The following is a 21,869-nucleotide window of genomic DNA, read 5'->3' on the forward strand; positions in this document are numbered from 1 at the left end:
GCCATCAGCAGTTTTCAATCCTTTTAAAAGCAGCGGAAGCCTCTCCCTTAAGCTAGAGCCGAGCAGTCGTCTTATTAACAAAAGCAAAACAATGGGTGCTGTGTTTCAAGTAAATCTAGTACCAAAACCAAACACAAAGCAAGTAAAAGCCAGGCCGCTTTGGCGGGCTCTGGGGGGCAGGGTGGCAGTGGGTAAAAGCGGCGGACTCCCTACTGGTTCCTCCTGCAGCCCCAGGCCCACCCAGCAAGTCCAGGTCCCCGTGACTTTCAAGTTCTCTTCCAGCTGAGTGCCCCTGCGTCCTAGTGCCATGCTCTGCTGAAAGCGCAGTGATGCCGGGAGGCCTGAAACAGGTTCTAACATAGCCTGGAGGCCGAGAAGACAGCATCTGCTGGGGATTAGTCGTGGATTATGAGAATAAGAGGCATCAAAGGGGACTGAACAAGTGGACCAAGAGTCACCATCGACCACTATAAAGACAAGGGAGGGGGCTGGGTGGTGGCACACGCAACTGAGAAGTCATGCACAAGTTACCATGCACAAGGACCTGGGTTCTTGCGGGGGGGGGTGGGGGGGAGGAGGAAGAGCCTCACAAGCAATGAAGCAGTGCTACAGGTGTACAGGTGTTTCTCTTGGACAGATGAAGATTAAAGGTAAAATGAGCTGTAGGGTCCACCTCAGGTTTGAAAAGCTCTAGGTGAGTCTGGGACTCTAAGGGGGGCGGGGGGTCCCTTTTGGAAATCGAAGCCAAAGTCAGGCAGGATGGAGAACCACTGACTCTGACAAGTAGGCTACCCAAGCTGGCCCCCTGTACCACTCTTTCCCTCCCTTCTCAATGTCTCTGTCCTATCATATAAAATAGAAGGGGACAAAATAAGGAAGAAAGAATGGAAGAAAGAAATGCCACCAGGAACAGTGAATTTGTTATGCAAACACTGAGTCTCAGGTGTGTGTGGGGGGAAGACAAGAGACAGGTGGGGAGGTCAGGGACTCAGCTCTGGATAAGCGAAATGTGAGACATCTACTACTCAGTCAAAGGTTACGGCATGCAGGGGAGAAAAGAGTGGGAGAAACTTGAGGCGTCAGGATAGAGACGGCACTGGAGGGCACAATACTAAATTAGATCAGGAAGCGGGGGCTAGTTCACTGTGTAGAGTGCACACCTTGCTGTGCCTGAGGACCTGGGCTCAAGCCTGGACACTACATAGCAGCACCCTGAACAATAGCAGGGGAACTCCACAAACGCTGGAATGGCGTCGCGTCTCCTCTCTTTCTAGCCGCCTCAAATAAAAATAATGAAAAAGCTGGGCTGGGAGCAGTGGAATCATGCATGCACTGGCCAAAAAAAAAGAAAAAAAAAAAAATCCCAAACAAAAAACAGACAGGCTGGGTAGTGGTGCAGGTGGTTGAGCGCACATGTTACAAGGTAAGAACCTGGGTTCGAGCCCCCAGTCCCCACCTGCAGAGGGAAAGCTTTTCAAGTAGTGAAGCGGTGTTGCAGGTGTTTCTGTCTCCTTCTCTCGATTTCTGGCTCTCTATCCAATAAACAGATAATTAGAACAAACAAGAAAAGGTCAGGTGACAGATGTGAAAAGAAGACTAAATAGAGCCTTAGAAAACTCCAATTCCAGGGGGTCGGGCGGTGGCGCAGCGGGTTAAGCGCATGTGGCGCAAAGCTCAAGGACCGGCGTGAGGATCCCAGTTCGAGCCCCCGGCTCCCCACTTGCAGGGGAGTCGCTTCCCAGGCGGTGAAGCAGGTCTGCAGGTGTCTGTCTTTCTCTCCCCCTCTCTGTCTTCCCCTCCTCTCTCCATTTCTCTCTGTCCTATCCAACAATGGGGGAAAAAATGGCCTCCAGGAGCGGTGGATTCATGGTGCAGGCACCGAGCCCAGCAATAACCCTGGAGGAGGAAAAAAAAAAAAAAACAAAGAAAGAAAACTCCAATTCCAACTGGGAAAACTAGAAGCTTTGAACGATGTTTCGAGGTTGAGGAGCCACCAAGGGAGATGGAGACGGCTCAGTCAGTAAAGATAGAAAAGCTAGACTGGGCCAGGCAATGGTGCATCTGGTTAAAGGCACACATTACAATGCGCAAAGACCCAGGTCCAAGCCCCTGGTCCCCACCTGCAGGGAGGGGGAAAGCTTCACAAGCGGTGGAGCAGGGCTGTAGGTGTCTGTGTCTTATCTCCCTCTCTCCCTCCTCTCTCAATTTCTGTGTCTATCCAATAATATATAAATAAAAATAAAGAAAACACTTCCCAGGCCAACTGGCTCGACGGCTCCTGCCACTCTAGCCATAACAAAACTTGCGGAGGGTGCACTGTGAGCCTGAGCTAAGGAGGCAGCCTCCAGGCACGAAGTCCCAGAGAATAATGAACATAATCAACTCTTTCCGAACTAGGCCAGGTCTTAGGGAAGGCTGAATGTCCAGCCCAAGAGGTGGGGCAGCGGGTCGTGATGCCATCGGAGAGCGACCTGAGAAGGACCCCAGACATCATGAAGATGCTGGAGTCGTTGTCGTCTCTGGCAGCCTGGTGCTGCTTCAGGATTCTGTGGAGTGGGAGGGATGGTCTCTTGACGGCACTTATCAAGAAATCTGTGCTATTCGGGGACCAAGGCCACATCCTGGGAGGTGAAGTGAGGGGGAGGAGTTTCGTGAAAGTTTTGACGTCAGTATCAACAGCCGGTTGGTTTACCACTTCTTCAAAGACCCGCTCACTTGGTAAACGACTGGGGAAGACCTTCCAGGTGGACCCTCGGAAGACTTGAGGGCCATACCAAAAAGGACAGATCCTGGTCCTGTCACTTTTGCTCTGATTCACTCAGCTGGCTGCTGCTCCGTGTCCCCTGCACCGCACTCTGCCAGACCCTGCAGGCTCTGAGCTATCAGTACTCTTCCCTGCTGACAGCTCCTCAGAGGGCAGAGTGTGTGTGCTGGGCCTGCTGCATGAGGAGCTTCATGGCCCAGCGCCCCCCCATGGGAGCAGTAAGCAGCCTTGCTCACACTGAAGTGACCCGGAGTGGTGCAGTGGGCCAGCCTGGGCAGCCCACATCCTCTACCGGAGACCAAGACAGCTTCCAGCTTGTCAGACTCAATGGTTTTCCACCTTGCCTGACTTTAGCTTGGATTCCAAAAGGGACACTTATTTCCCCAAGTGAAACAGGAAACAAAGCTGGCTGCCACGAGTGAAGGTAGGGAAGGTGGTATATCGCAGACATGGTGACAATGTGCTGGTAGGCATGAGGGCCCAGGCGTCAACCCGGCTTTGACCTAGCACGTTATGATCGGGCCCTCCTCAATCGCTATCGAACAGGCCACGGCCGGTGCGCCGCTATGTTCCATCGCTGGGGAGCCAGAGACGACCCGAACTGCCCCTGCGGCTCCAGACAGACTATGACCCACATAGTCAATGACTGCCACCTCTCCAGATTCAAAGGAGGTCTCGAGACTTGACATCAGGCTCAACCTGGCGCTGTTGACTGGCTACGGAAGAAGGGCAAACGCTAGAAGAAGAAGAAGGGCCCAGGCCAGAGCACTGTGACACAGCCAGGTTCTGGGCAAAGGGTTCCCCAAACTGAGCTCTCTAAGTGAGCAGTCACTGGAAACTGAGCTTGACATCAGAAGCTCCATCTCATTCTCCTGGGGTCTCTCCCTCCCCACTTTCGGCCCTCACCCTGTCTGACACTTCTGGTCAAGATTGCTCTCATGCATTATGTGTTGCTGAGTTAGGAGCTGGTCAAAAAAGAATAGGGAGAAACTAAAGGATAGGGAAAAGTCCCACTGAGGGAGTCGGGCGGTAGCGCAGCGGGTTAAGCACATGTGGCACAAAGCGCAAGGACCGGCATAAGGATCCCAGTTTGAACCCCCAGCTCCCCACCTGCGGGGGGGGGGGGGGGGGTCGCTTCACAGGCAGTGAAGCAGGTCTGCAGGTGTCTGTCTTTCTCTCCCCCTCTCTGTCTTCCCCTCCTCTCTCCACTTCTCTCTGTCCTATCCAACAACGACAACATCAATAACAACAACAACTACAACAAAATAAAAACAAAAAACAAGGGCAACAAAAGGGATAAATAAATAAATAAGTCCCACTGAGAGATTTTGGAGGCTGTCCCACAGATTGAGCTTAGCAGTATCCCTTAGGAAGCTTTGCAGGGTCCAGACCTCCTGACCCGGAGACTACAGTTAGTGATTTGTGACATCACTGACGCCAGCTGAAGCAAGATGTGGGGCTGGACTCCTTTTGTCCCCTCTAACCGACCCACTATTTTCATTCCTCCTCTAGATCAACCCAAAGCCAAGGTTGAGACACGAGCCTGTGACCTTAGGCTCCTAGCACCTGGAAGTAAACTAGTTTTCTTGCACCAGACCTTGCCTCTTGAATTGGTCCTTCTGAGCGGCAAGTACCAAACACCCATGCTGGCTCTTGCTAGCAGGCTACTCAGACAAGAGTCAGCTTCTGCATGTAGATGAAGGCGCATCAGGGTGTCATACGCTCTACAGTTTCTGCCCTCTCTCTGAATGAGCAAACTGCTAGGGAATTAACTCCCCAGGTCATCGACACTTTGGCCAAGCTGGAAGCACTTTACACAAACTGTCTAAGCCTGCGCCTCCCTGCTAGGAGGGTGTGTGTGCAAGTACTGCTTTCACTCTCCAGCAGGCCATCAGGCGAAGACACGGGAAGGAGAAGCCACCAGTCCGGGGCCAGAAGACCAGCATCAACTCCCTGGCCTGCTGCCTCCTGCGTCTGCGTGCTACCTGCTATTTCAAAAGCATTTCCGCACAGCCGACATTTGGGGGGAGGGAGGGAGGGAGGGCAGTGGAGAGGGTCTCAACAACCTGCAGACACATCAGCCCAGCTCCTTCTAGGGCTGAAGGTCAGAAGGCCAAGGTCAAATCCAAACTCTCTGACCTAAGAGGGTGACCGAGCGCTTAGTCCCCAGCTGGCTAGGGCTGTGTAAGCGCTGGGTTCCTCCCGGGTCGTGCGACCTGTGAAACAGACAGTGCGGGGCCAGGTGACTGAGAGGAGTGCCATGGCTTGGAGCTGGGCCCCTGCGTTTTCAACAGCCGCCCCCATAACTAGTCAAGGTGTCTCTGGAAGCCGACTCGCGCCCTCGCCTGCAGCAGAAGCCCGCCAACGCGCCGCCTTGGGGGTTAAGTCCCAGGGTCGTTGGGGCTTCACGAGCACAGACAGACTGTCCCCTCCCGGGGGCCCGCCGGTGGCTGCGGCCTACAAGTCTGCTTGACCAGGGTGTCCCTCGCCAACCCCTTTCTCTTTCCCTGAAACCATGCCTACTCCAGTCGCTGGCACTGATTCAAATAATAATAATAATAATAATAATAATAATAATAATAATAATAATAATAATCTATACACTGTTTCCTTAGGGCCGGTGCATTTGGGAGACCATGCGCGGGGTCCCCATTTTCGGCCCCGCATCGCCTGACCTTCCCCGAGGTGACCCGATCTGAGCGACTGGGGTCGCCCTTCATGCCCTGGGCTCTCGAGGGGCTCCAGAGAGTGGCGTCGGCGCGGCCCTGCTCGCGGGGGGACACGCGGAAGGCCAGGGCAGTCCCGTGCGGCGCGGCGTTACCTTCTCGATCCTGCCGAGGAAGAGCTCCTTGGCGAAAGCCCTGCCCGAGGGGCTGGTGCGCAGCGGGCGCCGGCTCGAGGTGAAAGCCGCCAGAGCCCGACAGGATCGCGCTGCCGAGCGCAGGAGCCGCCCGCACGCGCTCATGCCGCCCGCCGCCGCCCGCCGCCCGCCGCCTCCCGGGATCGGCCGCCTGCCGCCCGGCGCCGGCTCTCCGCACCCGGCGCGCGCGTCCTGATGACGCAACTGGCCCGCGCCCGGAGACCCGCCCCCCCAAGTTACTGCGCCTGCGCCGCAAGCTGGGCCGGCCGGGGGCGGGGCCGGGGCGGGGCCGGGGGCGGGGGCGGGGCCGGGGGCGGGGGCGGGGGCGGGGGCGGGGCCGGGGGCGGGGCCGCCGCCATATCGCCGGCGTCGCGTTCTGCCGCGGGACGACGCTGCGGAGTTCGGGTTTCAGATACCGGCGCTACTAGTTTGCAAAGACTGCTGGCCAGTGGTCATAGCGACGCCAGGGACAAGGACGGAGGACTCACGAATCTGTTACTGAAGGGAAGCTCAGCAGGGCAATGTTCCGATTTGTAAGGGGGCGGTGTGTTCTTTTATTTATTGGACTGAGACAGAGAAGTCGACAAGGAAGTGGGAAATAGAGACGGAGAGAGAAAGACACGTGGCAGCGCCTTTTCACCCCCTCGGGGAGCTTCCCCCTGCAAGTGGGGGCTGGGGGCTTGAACCCGGTTCCTTGTCGGTGCTGCCCCGTCGTCACCCAGGGGCATCGCTGCCACGTCTGGGTTCTTGAGGTCGTGTGTCGTTCTGCTTCTTGGCCTGCCTATCTGTGGAGATCGCTGTGTGCCAATCTGCACCCTGTACACTGCGGGCAGTATGTATTGCAGATCCGGCCTATGTGTGCAGGGCATCCATCTCTCTTCGTGCATGCAGTGTGCAACATACATGTTGCGCGAGTGTATTTTTGGAAGAGTAGAAGTATTCTGCCAGAGAGTGACTGGAGTCACGAGTCACAGTTCTCTCTTGGAAAGCACCATCTTAAAAGGCAGGCGGCGGCTTTGAGCTAAACCTTAGAATCTGAATAGACATAGGAACATGGAATTTCCATTTAAAAACTTAAAAGGTAATCTGGCACTAGAGGCAGATCAGCCCAAAGCCATTTTAAATATAGAAACAGCATTACAACTACAGTTAAGTACATTTGAATGTAACTTTTTAAAGCCTATTTGGAAAAAAAAAATAAGTTGAGAAAAAAAAAAAATAAATAAAAAAATAAGTTGAGAAGTGACTTTTCTTTCTCAAAGTTTTGATATTGACAGTTTCTTCCTTTACCATCTCACTTGTCCTCTTTCCTACGGCAATAGTATATAACTTAGGCTACTTCTTGCTTCAGGTTTTTTAATGAAAAAGTCATGCCATGGATTTTTCTTTTGCAAGACACCTGTTTATCACCTTGTTCACATGTAAATGTTCCCTTATGTTTTTGAAATAAATTTCCTTTTGTAATTTAAAAAAAAAAAGGCAGGCAGCAGTAGGGAATCAAGGACATGTGGCAATGCGGACTGGAAATGCCACAGAGAAGGGGTCGGGGAGGTGCGCGTGCAGCCTCTCAGGCGTGCAGCCTGAGTCTCCAGGAAGATAGCCTCCCTCCTGCCCTTACCTTGTTATTGTGTTTCCAAGTGTTTACCTGTCTTTAGTCATCAAGTTACCTTTCATCAGGCCAGGGAGAAGAGATTCCATGTTCTCCAGAAATTCACATGATGGTAGCAGACAACATTTCCCAACACAAGCATGACAACAAGGTAAGGGAGGGCAGGAGGGGGGTGTCTTCCTGGTGGAGCAGGGCTGCAAGTGCCTCTGGCCCTCTTTCCTTCTCTGTCACCTCTCCCTCTCAGTCTCTCTCTGTTGCATCAAATAAAATAAAGTTAAAAAATTAAGAGAGGGAGTCGGGCGGTAGTGTAGCGGGTTAAGCGCGTGTGGCACAGAGTTCAAGGACCTGCATCAGTATTTTGGTTCGAGCCCCCGGCTCCCCACCTGCAGGGAGTCGCTTCACAGGCGGTGCAGCAGGTCTGCAGGTGTCTGTCTTTCTCTCCCCCTCTGTGTCTTCCCCTCCTCTCTCCATTTCTCTCTGTCCTATCCAACAACAATAGCGATGACAACAATAACAACCACAACAAGAGCAACAAAATGGGAAAAATAGCCTCCAGGAGCAGTGGATTCGTAGTGCTGGCACCCAGCCCCAGCAATAACCCTGGAGGTAAAAAAAAAAAAAAAAAAAAGAAAGTTTACACTCTACTCTAGTGATGGCAGTCTTTCAAAATTACAAGAGACCTGAAATAACAAAAGCAAGACCCCTTTAAATTTCTCTTATGTTTTCAAGGCAGAAATAACCCAAGAGCCACATTCTCAAGCAGGTGACCCCACAGTGGTGCAGTAGGAGAAGGGGAACACCAGCAGAGGCTGTGTTGTAAGCTCTACAGTTCCCATAGTGACCGCTGTGATGCCAGCGCCGGGCAGTCTCCGCAGCTCGTGGGGGCCTGCTTTGTCTGTGTCTGCCTGCAGTCAGTTTCAAGGTGGCGGGAAGGCAGAGCCGGCAGGGCCACCAGATGTCTGCATTGGAGAAATCCAAACGTCAGGGAGGGCCCATCTTCCAGAAAGCTCTGGGGACTGTCATAGTGGTGTCTGGCACTCAGCACTACTGTTTCTTTTCCTTTCTCTCCCCCCCTTTCTCTTTCTTTTTTTTTTTTCTTTTTTTAAATATTTATTTATTGTTGCCCTTGTTGTTTTATTGTTGTAGTTATTATTGCTGTTGTTACTGATGTCACCGTTGTTGGATAGGACAGAGAAATGGAGAGAGGAGGGGAAGACAGAGAGGAGGAGAGAAAGACAGACACCTGCAGACCTGCTTCACCGCCTGTGAGGCGACTCCCCTGCAGGTGGGGAGCCGGGGGCTCGAACTGGGATCCTTACGCCGGTCCTTGAGTTTAGCGCCACCTGCGCTTAACCCGCTGCGCCACCGCCCGACTCCCTCTTTCTCTTTCTTAACCAGAGCACTGCTCAGCTCTGGCTGGTGGTGTTGCAGGGGATTGAACCTGGGACTTCAGAGCCTCAGAGGCATGAGAGTCTGTTTACATAACCATTATACTGTCTGCCCCCACCCCAGCACTGTCAGTTTGTTTGAGGCTAATAACTGTTTTGTAATCCAATAAGCCATTGACTGGAACTGCAGACCAGATACTCAGAGATGGGGCGGGGGCTCATCCTGATGGCCTCCCCGCTAAGCACAGAAGGTAAAAGGCCATTTAGACTTGAATGAAGTCTGCTGGCTATTAAAGCCCACTGAGGGGTCAACAGTGCCCCCCAGTTGAACACAAATATCACCATGAGCAAGGACCCGGGTTTGAGTCCCTCAATCTGCTCCCCACCGGCAAGGGGGATGTTTCACAACATCAGACCCGTGAAGCAGGTCTGCAGATGTCTCTTTTTATCTCTATCTCCCTCTCCCCTTTCAGTTTCTCTCTATTCTATTCCATAAAAACAGGAAGAAAGAGGGAAAAATGGCCACCAGGTGTGGTGGATTTATAGTTCCAGCACCAGCAATAAGCTTGGTGACAATTTAAAAAATACTTCACAAGGGGAGGTGACCTTGAAGGGCATGGTGGGTGGCACAGTGAGTGGGGAGCTAGATTTTGAACTACAGTGTCTTGAGGTCGATTCCTGGTATCCCGTGTGCCAGAGTGAAGCTCTGGTTCTCTTTCTCTCTGGTTCTCCCTCTTCTGTCTCTCTGGTTATCCCTCTCTCTCTCTCTCTCTCTCTCTCTCTCTCTCTCTCTCCAGGGTTATCAGTGGGGCTTGGTGTCAGGTGCCAGCACTACGAATCCACTGCTCCTGGCAGCCACCACCCCCACCCCCCATTTTACTGAACAGAACAGAGAGAAATTGAGCAGGGAAGGGGAGACAGAGAGGGAGAAAGATAAATGCCCGCAGACCTGCTTCACCGCTTGTGAAGTGCCATCCCCTGCAGGTGGAAAGCCAGGGGGTTCAAATCTGGGTCTCTGAGTTTAGTACTATGTGTGCTTAACCAGGTGCGCCACTGCCCAGCCCCTCTCTCTTCTTTTTCTGTTAATAAATAAATCTTTAAAAAATAATAATAATAAGGCAGAGGGTAGATAGCATAATGGTTATGCAAACAGACTCTTATGCCTGAGGCTCCAAAGTCCCAGGTTCAATCCCCTGCACCACCATAAGCCAGAGCTGAGCTGTGTCTGGTTAAAAATAATAACAATAATAATAAATAATAATAAAGCAGTCCCACTCATATGGGAGCTTCATGATCAGTAAAGCAGTGCTGTAGGCGTCTTTCTGTCTCTCTCTCCCATCTCCCCCTGCCCTCTCAGCTTCTCTCTGCTCTATCAGATGAAAATAAAGGTGGGGGGAGGCGGGAAATGGTTGCCAGGGGTTGATGTAGACATGAACCAGCACTCACCCTGGAGGCAGTACAAGATAGTGTCAGCTGACTCAACCAGCACTCACCCTGGAGGCAGTACAAGATAGTGTCAGCTGACTGACTCTGAGTGGAAGCGGCTCAGTGAGGGGCCATTGGTCTTTGCTCCAAATGAACTAGGGGCGTCCAGATGTAAGCAGGCAAGCCCGCAGCCCACACGGGCTGTCTACCTCATTCACAAAGTTACTCAGCCCTGGAGACAGCGCAGCAGGGAAAGTACATGACGCCCCACAAGGGACCGGGGCAGAGGGTGTTGGGACCAAGGTGCAGCAGGAGCTAAGAGGGGGGAGGGTCTGTGTGCAGATACTTATCATCACGGGGACGTGCTAACTGCACCCATCTGTCAGCAACTGCACTGCGAACCATCATTCCTTCATCACAAAGATCTGAAAAACAAACTCCTCACCCTGGGAGCTTTACCCAGAACACTCTAGGTCACATCCTGTGGCAAAGTTTTCACAAATCATTGCATTTAATCTGTAGTCCAAACAACAGAGAGAGTGATGGGGAGGTGGCATTCCATTTTGGAAAGAGACCAGAGGGTGCCCGGGCGTGCTCAGCCAGGCCCTCACAAGGCAGAGCTGGGGCGCAAATGCTACCCGGCTCATTTCTCTGCCAGTTACGCGGCTTTCCGCTAATCCCCTGACAATGCTGTTTCCAGGTGGCTCTTTCTAAGGTGTCACACCCAAAGGGGAGCTGCAAACTCCAGTCCAACAAGGTGTCAGGTAACCCCCGACTCCCCAGGTATGGAGCAAAGGTGGCCTGCTGTGGCGAGAGGGAGGGTAACGGGCGTGAGGTGGAGTTCTGAGGGAGAGGAGGCGGAGCCCTAGTTCACCTGGACCATCTGAGTTGACAGCCATTTTGTCTTGTTTTTGTCACTTGCGTCTCCTGAGCTTGGGGAAGAACTTTAAGGTAGCACTGAGGAAATCGTAGGACAGGTTGTCAAGAGCACACTGGGAAGGGCTTTAGACAGAAGAAAACACAGATAATCAGTGGTCCAATGGAAAGTTGGCTCCAGGTGGGTCTAGAATTAGGGATATAAGAAAAAGGAACACACAGAGGGACCATTTCTCTCCGTGGCCCTTGAATAACTGTCCCTATCCTGCACCTTCACTCTGTGCACATCTCCTACCTCACTCCTTCTGACTGAAAGTTTACACACCGCACACCTGGTCAGAGTCATCTGTGATTCTTCTGAAGCAACATCTGTGAGCAGACAAAACTTTACCTAAGAGAGAACTGACTCCAGTGCCTTCTCTTGGACCCGGGGCTAGTTCTCCCGCAACACAACCGGCTCTTGAGTGAACGAAATATTATTCAAGGACTTTACTTTCCATGGCTATGAAAAAGGTCCGCGTGCAGTGAAACAAGCTTCAATGAGGATAGGCAAAGAGACTCTCATGCCTGAGGCTCCAAAGTCCCAGGTTCAATCCCCCACACCACCATAAGCCAGAGCTGAGCAGTGCTGTAGTGAAAAAGAAAAAACAAAACACCGGATCCCAGTTCCAGCCCCAGCTCCTCCTGTCACTGTGAGCCGAGCCCCTGGTCTCTCTCATTTACTGGAGAGGCGGATCCTCACTCAGGTGGAGGCAGAGTTACGAGAGACAGCGGGAAGCCAGCACAGCGCTGAGCACCTGTGGGGTCGGGGGAGCCCTTCATTCCCTCACCCAGGTCTGGACTCTGTTGGGGCGACAGCTCTGCTTCTCTCTAGCCGTTTAAAGGAAGGAAGGGTGAAAATGTGTCAGAGTCAGGAGAACATGAGAGAAGCACAATGAAGCACAGAGATACTCTCAGGCCTGAGGCAATCAGGTCCCTTGTTCAACCCCTTGCACCACCACGAGCCAGAGCTGAGCCGGACAGTCCGGGGAAACTGCAATAAGTGACGCTAAACATCTAGAACCTTAACACTGAGCCAGGAGGGACGGCACTGGGGCAGCCTGGCCACGAACATAGATCGTGCCGTTACGTCCACCTTGTGGGCACGGAGCACAATACACCTGGAGGGGCGACCACAAAACTCACTGCAAGGGTCAAACGCTCCGTGTGAAATGCCCGGACTTGCGCAAGGATCCGGGTTCGAGCTGGTTCCCCACTTGCAGGAAGGTCATTTCACAAGTGGAGGAGCAGGTCTGCAGGTGGCTGTCTTTCTCGCTCCTCTCTCAATTGCTCGCCACTCTATCCAATTTTTTAAAAATGGAAAAAAAAAAGGGAGTCGGGCTGTAGCGCAGCGGGTTAAGCGCAGGTGGCGCAAAGCGCAAGGACCGGCATAAGGATCCTGGTTCGAACCCCGGCTCCCCACCTGCAGGGGAGTCGCTTCACAGGCGGTGAAGCAGGTCTGCAGGTGTCTGTCTTTCTCTCCTCCTCTCTGTCTTCCCCTCCTCTCTCCATTTCTCTCTGTCCTATCCAACAACGACAACAACAATAATAACTACAACAATAAAACAACAAGGGCAACAACAGGGAATAAATAAATAAAATAAATATTTAAAAAAATGGGAAAAGAAAAAAGCCTCCAGGAGCAGTGGATTTGTAGTGCCGGCACTGAGCTCCAACAGTAACCCTGGAGAAAAAAAAAAAAGAACGTCCTAACCAAATGGGTTCTTACAACTGGAAAAGGGACAACAACGTTGAAAGGAGGGTGGTTTGTGGGCGGGACGCCTTACAAAGAAGAGGGATTCGGGTGTTAAATCGCCGCCTTGTGGACACAGAGTAGAATGCACCATGCAAGGCGGGACTTCATAAACCATCTCTAGTGACGATGACATGGACAGTCAAAGCCCTGGGATGAAATAGTGCAGCCAGGGAAACGGCTGATGGGGGCCACAGAGATTTGCTGGTGTGGGAGCCCAGGCTGAACCCCCAACTTGATAGGCTGCCGTCTGCTCCGGGCTCAGTCTACCTTCTTTGCTAAAGGCATCAATGTTTCTCAAACAATGAGCATAAGCGAGGCAGTGACTTAATGAACTTCTGGCCTGGGAAGACTCTTGGTAGAGTACAGTGGTGGTGTACCAGATTTGCACGCTAGAAGCCCCCAAAGCCCTAGGTCCAATCCCTAGCATTTCCCTATGCCACAATCAAGTGCTGTGTTGTCTCTCTCTCTCTCTCTCTCTCTCTTCCACACAAAAACAAATGCATCTGAAAAGAATACTTGAAAGCCATTGTAAAATTTTAGTCTTTTATTCAATAACCCATGTCTAATTCCACTGGGGGAAAATTCATTCCAGAATTCTTTTTGTAAATTAAATATAAAAACTCTACGTGGGAAATAAGAACCGGGTGGTGGCACACCCAACTGAGTGCACATGTTATCATGCACAAGGACCCAGGTTCAATCCCCAGCTTCCCACCTGCAGAGGGAAAACTCCACAAGTGGTGAAGCTGGGCTGCAGGTGTCTGTCTTTCTCTCACCCTCTCTATCTTCCCCTCCTCTCTCCATTTCTTTCTGTCCTATCTTATAAAATGGCGGGGGAGGGTGTTGGCTACCAGGAACAGTGGATTTGAGTTGCCAGCAGTGAACCCCAATGATAACCCTGGAGGCAAAATAAATAAATAAATAATAAATAAATAAATAAATAGGCTAGGAGTAGAAGTGGGACCAAGAAGTAGTTTTTAAAAAATGAAAGAAAAGGGGGCTGAGCAGTAGCTCAGAGGGTTAAGCACAAATGGAGCAAAGTGCAAGGAACCCAGTTCGAGCCCCCAGCTCCCCACCTAACAAGGGTGTTGCTTTGCAAGCAGTGAAGCAGGTCTGCAGGTGTCTCGCTTTCTCTCTTCTCCTCTGTCTTCTCCTCTCCCAATTTTTCTCTGTCCTATCCAACAACAACAATAGCAACTATAACAATAGTTGGCAGGAAAAATGGGAAAAATGGCTTCCAAGAGCAGTGTATTTGCAGTGCAGGCACCAAGCCCTGGTTATAACCCTGGAGGTAAAAAAAAAAAAAAAAAAAAGGGCAGAAACTTCACATTTTTGGAACATTAAATAAGTGTAGAGAGGGCGGAGGGTAGATAGTTGTTGTATGCTTTACATTGGGTTCTAGTTCTCCCCCGCCAAGAGAATTGGATCAGTCCAGTTAGTTTCGCGGCCTGCTTGGCCCCGCCCCAAGGAACCCCACCAGAGTTCCAGGGTTCGAGAGTAAGAGAGTTCCAGAGTGACAGAGTTGGAGGGTTCCAGAGTTTCAGAGTAAGAGAGAGTGCTTGCGCCGCCGCAAAGAGACAGCAGAGTTCTGTTTGGTGATTAGTTTGGTTTAGTTTATGAATCGTTGTTCCTGAATAAAGAAATACAGCTTCCCTGCCCAGCCGTTGTCTCCGCGTCTCTGTTACCCACCCGTGAAGCTACCGGCCCGCCGGCTAGAGCCGGCCGAATTTTAACAAAAGATAGTATAATGGTTATGCAAACAGACTCTCATGCCTGAGGCTTGTACTTCCCAGGCTCTGAATCAAGTCCTCAGTCAAGGTGCGAGCAGGTTCTCTGTGTCTGGGGCCCTGCCATCTCCTGCACAGAGGCCTGGCTTATTCTGAGTACCACCCTGGAAGAAAGGGTAAGACTTTGAGTGTTGACTTTAGTTGACAGTGACTTTCTATCTGTATCACCAAGCTCTTCCTAAGTATAAATAGAAGTAACCAAGATGTGAAGAGACGGGGCGCACTCTCAGTGCCGGCCCAGATGCCCCCTGTGTTCTGGCATGACTACAGAGCACACCAAGGGAGAGCTTCATGAGTACCTGTGTTCAGAGATTTAAGGGTCTTTGCCATGATCACCCATTCACACGGAGGAAAGCCAGGATTTGAACTTGGCATCAACACCATCACTCTGTCCTCGGTCCATATTAACACGACCAGTGATAGAGGTTCACCTCCACTGGAGGCTCTGTTCCCTGACTTGCCTACAACCAACTACAAAACCTTTTGAAGACTGTTTTGAGAGTCAGCAGGGAGGAAGAGCCCAGGTCGTCTTAGTAAGCTGGATCTCCGCTGCTTTCTCTCTGCTGAACACGCTCCTTCTCCACCCCTGTGTGGAAACAGATCTGAAGATCACGGAAGACACCCTCTCCACCTCCCAAACCTCTAGCTGCGTTCCCGTGTGCACTGCGTCTGTCTCCCCAGCATGTCTGCACATGGTCTAATCTCTGCCCTTTGAGATGCCGCAGAACTACACAACCCCAGTGCTCCCCTATTCACTCTGGAACAACTCTGGTTCCCGCGGCTATGCCATCCCTCCTCCCCTAGCCCTGACACAAACACAAGCCAAGGCACTTGGTGACATGTTCAGACCCTCAACAAGACACAAGAGAATGAAGATGCCATGTCAGCACTGAGACTCCATGGAGCTGAGACTCCAGGAGAGAAGTTCAAACACACACACAAGCAATCATATCACAAGGCAGGAAATTAAGAGGCTTCAGGAATACCTGGAGGAGTGTGCTCAGCCTCTCGGCTGGGCCAGAAGGGAGGATGGTGGCCAGAAGACACACTCTTCCCTCTGGACTCGAAGAAGCAGCTTCCTGATGTTCTGCTGTTGCAAAGAGCCTTGGGTTGAGGGGCCTGGGTGTTTAGTAAGAGCCATGTGGCCCTGGACTGAGCCTGCTGCACTGTAGTTGCCTCTCTCTCATCTCATCTGCAAAGTGGAATGGGCCACACCTGCCTGGTCATTCTTAGGACCAGGTGCAAAGGATTTCAAAGGAGAAGATGAGGTGAGGAAAACACACAGTGTTGAGGGGAGAAATTCAACTCTACTAAACAATTTGGGGGTCACTCTGGCTGGGCTCCATTTGAGGAAAGTTAAGGGTATGAATGAGAAGTCATGTATTTTGGGGAAAGCTCCATGGAGGGGCTTCTACCACGGCAAATTGGAGGGCGGGGATGGGGGCATAAATGTGAGAGAGGGAGACGGCTGCAGCAGGAACCACGGAACCCAAACTCCCGAGCCCCTGGGCTGCGTGTCACTGCAGTCGCCTTGCGAGGTGTGACAGGAGCGGGGCTGCACAGCTCAGACTCACTCTGTGACCCAGCCTGAGAGAAGATGTAGGGGAGGCGAGGACACTTCAGTCAAGTCAGAGTGAGTTTCCCCGCAGACAAAGGCTCCCTCACTTTTCTTCTTCTAGCGTTTGTCCTTCTTCCGTAGCCAGTCAACAGCGTCAGGTTGAGCCTGATGTAAAGTTTCGAGACCTCCTTTACTCAACTCCCAGCAAGTCAGCCCCTCCTGCCCGTCGTCCCCACCACCTGAGGCCTCAACTGAAAACCTGGCAGTGGTTGGTTAATTAATTTCGGAGAACTTGCTACCTGTCTCCAGCCAGCACCACAGTTAGTCCACCTTCCTGGTTTTTATGCGACATCACAGCTCACGGCTCTCCTGCATGTCCCCGGGGGTGTTTGCTGCCATTTGTAGGTGACGAGTGCCCTCTTGTGGACATCTGCTGAAAGTGACTTTCAAAACCCTGCCTGGAGCTGTTCTGTGTCTCCTTAGTAGACAGACAGACAACATACAATGAATTGCATTTTGTAGTGCTGGATGCCTTGTCACAACAGCATGGGGAGCAGCCGTTACTCTAAACAACTCCCATTTTGTGATGCTGACCTTTAAAATCTTTTCTTTCAGACCTGCTTTGTCCCTGCTTTGTCCCAGCCCAGCCTCCACCACACTGAAGGAAACTTCAGGGCTGTGGCCGCTTTCACTCTCTCTTTATCCAAAATAATGAAACTAAATAAACAAATGGTTACACAGAGCACAGGATAGACCTGTGTGTATAAAATGTATAGATTCCCCATTAGGGAAACATGTTTTACATATCAGATATGGAGTAAGGAAATAAAAGTGTTTTCTTTAAAATCTTCACTTATTCATATGAGAAGAGGCATGTTGGTGCTGAGATTCCAACCCAGACCTCGTGGACAGAAGCCCTGTGCTCTGCTCAGCCCTCCCCACAGTCCTCGCCAGCCAGTCAGAAAGACAGGCGGGGGGCTGGAGAGATAGCTCACCGGGTAGTGCGCTGCTCGCCCAGTGTGGCCCGAGTGTGAGGAGCCCAGCCCTCACCGTGTCAAGGAAGCTTCGGTGCTGTGGTTTCTTTCACTATCCCTCTCTATCAAAAGAAAAAGAAGGGGGAACGGAAAGAAAAAAGAACAGGTAAAGAGACAAAAGACAATTTGCTAACTAGACACTCAAGGTTTTGGTTTTTGTTTTTAAGATCATGCCACAGAGAGAAAGAAGATATCTTCTCTCGTTTGTGCAGCCCTGCTTTGAGCCCAATGGAAGGAAGCTTTGGTGCTAATACCCTCAATAAGCTTTTTTGGTTTGTCTCCTCCCCCAGATCACTGCTCAACTCTGGTTTATGATGGTGGGATGGTGTGGGGATTGAACCTGCTAGGAGCGTCAGGAATGAGAGTCTCTTTGCATAACTATTATGCTATCTACTGTGCTAATCTCTATCACTTTCTGTCTCTGTCTATCTGAAACAGTTCACCTGGGTCAATGAAGCCCCAGTGAAGACAATACAAAAAAAAAAAAAAAAAAAAAGCAAGCCTCTCTATTTCTCCCACATTCTCCAATCCCTTTCTCTCTTTTCAAGCACATTAGAATCCTAAAAAATACTGAATTGATTAAACTAGTGATTTTTTTGTGCCTGATTTTCATACACACGCATTGTGATAACATCAGTTAAAAGTCTCTCACTGGACTCTGAGTTTTTAGTTTCTTTTTGAAACTAGGAGGTTGGGGGTAGTTTGCATAACGGTTATGCGAACAGACTTTCATGCCTGAGGCTCCAAAGGCCTAGGTTCAATCTCCCACACCACCATAAACCAGAGCTGAGCAGTGCTCTGGTTACAAAAATAAAGCAGAAGAAAGAAAAAGAAAAAGAGCCCAGGACAAGGAACATAGCACAGTGTCTCTGCAAAAGAGTTTCATGCTTAAGCCTCTGAGGTCCCAGGTTCAACCCCTGGCACCACCATAAACCAGAGCTGAGCAGTGTTCTGGGGTCGCTCTCTGTTTCATTAAAATAAAATACTAAAAAAAAAATAAGTAAACTGAAAGCAAACAAGCAAAGAACTGGATTTTACGTGATACTAATGCTCAGATCGTCACTTAAATAATTTCTATAGCTGATTAAAATACTAGTTCAGCAATTGTACAAGAAATATGTTCAACTGGTAGAAAAGCTTATTAGATCACTTTTTTTTAGGTCACTTTTTAGTCAATCTAATTTACTATGTTTCAGAAATTTATAAATCAATCACCTATACAAATAAGTTATTATAAATACATATGCTTATACATCTATGACTGTCCACATTTATACATCCATGTGCACTTATAGTTGCTATCTATCCGTCTAATATTCACAGAGACTGTTGAAGGGGAGACAGAGAGGGGGAGAGAAAGACAGACACCTGCAGACCTGCCTGTGAAGCAACTCCCCTGCAGGAGGGGAGCCAGGGGCTCGAACCGGGATCCTCATGCCGGTACTTGCGCTTTATGCCTCGGTGCACTTAACCCGCTGAGCTATCGCCCAACTCCCTCCTTAGCACTATTTCTTTTCTTCCCTTCTTAGATATATTTTACTGTATGAGAGAAATATATAGAGATAGACCAGAGTATTGCTCAGCTCTGGCTGCCAGTGGAGCTGGGGACTGAACCTGGCTGGGCCTTTATAGCCTCCGGTATGAAAGGCTTTTTAAAAAGAGGTTTATTGGGGGCCAGGTGGTAGTGCAGCGGGTTAAGCGCACATGGCGCCAAGCGCAAAGACCTCCCAGGGAGTTCGCCTCCCAAGCGGTGAAGCAGGTCTGCAGGTGTCTATCTTTCTTTCCCTCTCTGTCTTCCCCTCCTCTCTCCATTTCTCTCTGTCCTATCCAAAAACAATGACAACAATAATAGCAACAACAACAATGATAAGCCAGCAACAAAAGGGAAAAGCCCCAGCAATAACCCCGGAGGAAAAAAAAAGAGATTGATTGTTTATTTATTTTTCACCAGAGCACTATTCAGCTCTGGCTCAAACATGAGAGACTCTGTGCAGAACCATTAAGTGACCTCCCCATCCATGGCAGTCCTCTTACAGAACCATTATGTTGGTTCCCCAGACTACTCACAACTGTTTTTACACACACAGCAGAATACAATAAAATTAAATTAAATTAAAAATTAAAAAAAAATTGATTAGACGAACATTTTTTCTTCACATAATTTACATGCATTTAAGTTCATTTTGGGGGTGATAATCTGATAAAATAAAATAAAATAATCTTCACTATCCAGAAGAATCCCCGGATACACTGCAGAAATTTGAGGCCAGCATCCATGAAGCAGTCTATACAGAGCAGCCTGGGAGGTGGCTCAAAGGGAGAGCACAAGATTTGCAAACATGAGGTTCTGAGTTCAGTTCCCAGCACTGCCTGTACCAGCGTGATGCTCTGGTTCTCACCCACTCTCAGTAATAAACCAGATCTTAAAAGAAGAGCTCTAGATAGAATTCCTGTCTCCTGAATATATAGAGGGTCACAGCGAATCCTGACCACTGAAATCAGCCCTTTTGTTTTCTTTATTTTTTAAAAATTATCTTTATTTATTGGATAGAAACAGCCAGAAATCAAGAGGGAAGGGGGTGATATAGAGGGGGAGAGACAAGAGAGACCCCTGCAACACTTCACCACTCACAAAGTTTTCCCCCTGCATGTGGAGACTGGGGGCTCAAACTAGGTCCTTGTACGTTGTGACACGCGCACTCACTCACCCAGGTGTGCCACCACCTGGCCCTTGTTGTGACACGCGCACTCACTCACCCAGGTGTGCCACCACCTGGCCCTTCAGTCCTTTTGTTTCCCCCCCAGGAAACCAGCTGTACCACTTGGTGTTGGTAAGTACCAAATCTTGAAGGGAGTGCTGGCTGGAACTGAGCTTGGTTCTAGGAGGGGAAGGAGCTCAAGGCAGGCATGTCCTCCCAGAACACATCGTCTGTGATGGACCAGAATCTGCTCTCGAGCCACGTGGGGAAATGGGCACATCTTAAGATAATTTCTCCAGGTGTCTGGGGTCAGGACCACTGGGATCCCTGTGAACCCCAGAAACCATTCTGAGCCCACCTTGCTACTTCACAGAATCTACTCCTCCCTCTAAAGATGAAAGCACCAACATTATTTGTTGTAAGTTACAAGCAAATTTGAGCAACTGGGGAACTAGATTAGCTGCCAGAGCACAGGACTTGCAAGCCTGAGGCTCTCTGTTCAAGCTCCAGTGTGACATGGACCACATTCTTTTCTATATGAAACTCCCTCCACATACCTTATAGAAACTAAATCAAACAAATCTTACCATCTTTGGGAAATACCGGCGTCTGCGCGGGTGAGTACTTTTCTCTCGGCTTACACCAGCATCCTCAAATAAAGCTACTCTGCTGTCCTGGGAAATAAACTGGACATGCAACAAAGCAAGGGTGAACCTGTCAGCTGGCGCGCTCTGTGCGTCTGGCCAGAGGGGAAGCTTCCAGGCTTGTTCAGAAAAAGTGAGACCCCGAGAGTGTTCAAGAATTTATTCTTCTCCACAGGATCAGAGTTATGGTCTCAGATCTGCAGAGGCCACGACTGCTCACAGACAGAATGCAGATGTGAACAAAAGCTCCCTTCTCCCAAGTCACGCGTGAGCAGGATGTGCCTTCATGTCCATCCACAGCTGGCACGCGAGATCTGACGCTATGGGAAGCAGTCCCAAGCTGGGGGAGTCTCCAAGTGGAGACGGAAGTCACCAGTGCCCAGGGCCTCAGTGTGACCACAGCCGGACGACTGCACTCAGGTACAAGTCACACAGCGCCTTCTGCTGGTCCCTCAGCCCCGCGCCCACCTGAGCTGGTTCCTTTTACAACCAGTTTCCTGGGTGGTTACCGCTTTTATTTTCAAATACTTACAAAACAGCTCTCAATTTTTTTTCTTCCTTATTTATTTTTATTTTCCAGGCAAGAAGGGTGATGGCACTTTATAACGAAGCTGCAAGGTACATGCTCACTCGAAGAGACCCAGCTTCATGTGGAAGGCAGAGTGAAAATTAGGGTCATTGTTTAAATACCTGCTGTTTAAATACCAGAAAAACAAAAGGTTTCTGGTGCATGTGGGGAGTGAGATGTGCACCTCATTAGCTGGTGAGCTTTTACTTTGTACACTGTTATACAGTTCACTCATAAACTAAAAAAGCGCGCGCGCACACACACACACACACTCTCTCTCTCTCTCTCTCTAGTTGTTGTCCCAGAAGAGGTCTCTGCGATGCTGCCAGCTCTGTCCTCTCCGGGGCTTGAGAACCTGCTGGTTGCAGTCATTACTGAGTGGGGCTTGTTTATACCCTCTGGGAGGACGGTCCCCTGTGTGTCCTGAGCCGCTGGTGGTACACGGCCTCCCCATAGCCTTGTAGGACCAGCTGGGTTCTGTAGAGGATGGTTCCATCCAAACAGTGAAGCAGCGTAGCATTTTTTTTTCCTTTTTTGCTTCTAGATAAGACCTGATCAGCAAGAACCCAGCCTCTTTCATCAAACAATGTGCTTTGTGGAAGTACTTAGCAGAGATAACTCACACGCTGGTGCAACTCCAGTGAGCTAAGCCAGATCCTCTACATAGAATTAGGGGGTCCAGGCTTGTCCAAGAAACACTTTCACAAGGTCATGGGGGCATCTACTAGAGCAGCCAGCACATCCTCCCTTTTGATTCTCATTTTTGACACCGCTCTGAGAGGGTGGAGTGACCTGGAGTGCACCCTAATCTTTTCGGGAACAATCTCAAGTTATGCGCAGACAGAGCAAAAAAAAAAAAAAA

At 50.3% G+C, this 21,869-nt stretch overlaps 1 protein-coding gene, 1 long non-coding RNA gene and 1 pseudogene across 4 annotated transcripts in view; 2 read left to right on the forward strand and 1 right to left on the reverse strand.

Moving 5' to 3' along the window:
- Positions 1–5,768, reverse strand: part of ACAD9 (acyl-CoA dehydrogenase family member 9) — a 30,103-nt gene extending 24,335 nt beyond the window's left edge. For both annotated transcript variants that reach the window (XM_007531631.3, XM_060180322.1), the window contains exon 1: positions 5,586–5,768. In XM_007531631.3, the coding sequence (XP_007531693.2) occupies positions 5,586–5,729 (144 nt within the window). In that variant the 5' untranslated portion in view covers positions 5,730–5,768. The remainder of the gene's footprint in view (positions 1–5,585) is intronic.
- On the forward strand, positions 2,266–3,243 carry LOC103121141 (elongator complex protein 5-like; annotated as a pseudogene).
- Positions 5,769–6,100: 332 nt separating the features above from the next.
- LOC132535271 (uncharacterized) lies at positions 6,101–21,861 on the forward strand. 2 transcript variants are annotated; one of them, XR_009547041.1, is made up of 4 exons: positions 6,101–7,384; positions 20,615–20,859; positions 21,020–21,202; positions 21,301–21,861. It is a non-coding gene; the product is annotated as an uncharacterized LOC132535271 (long non-coding RNA). The 2 variants fall into 2 exon arrangements; XR_009547040.1 differs by having other exon boundaries at positions 6,103–7,384; positions 21,020–21,861.
- Positions 21,862–21,869: the final 8 nt, after the last annotated feature.

Source organism: Erinaceus europaeus, chromosome 21, assembly GCF_950295315.1.
Source record: "Erinaceus europaeus chromosome 21, mEriEur2.1, whole genome shotgun sequence".
Classification (NCBI taxonomy): domain Eukaryota; kingdom Metazoa; phylum Chordata; class Mammalia; order Eulipotyphla; family Erinaceidae; genus Erinaceus; species Erinaceus europaeus.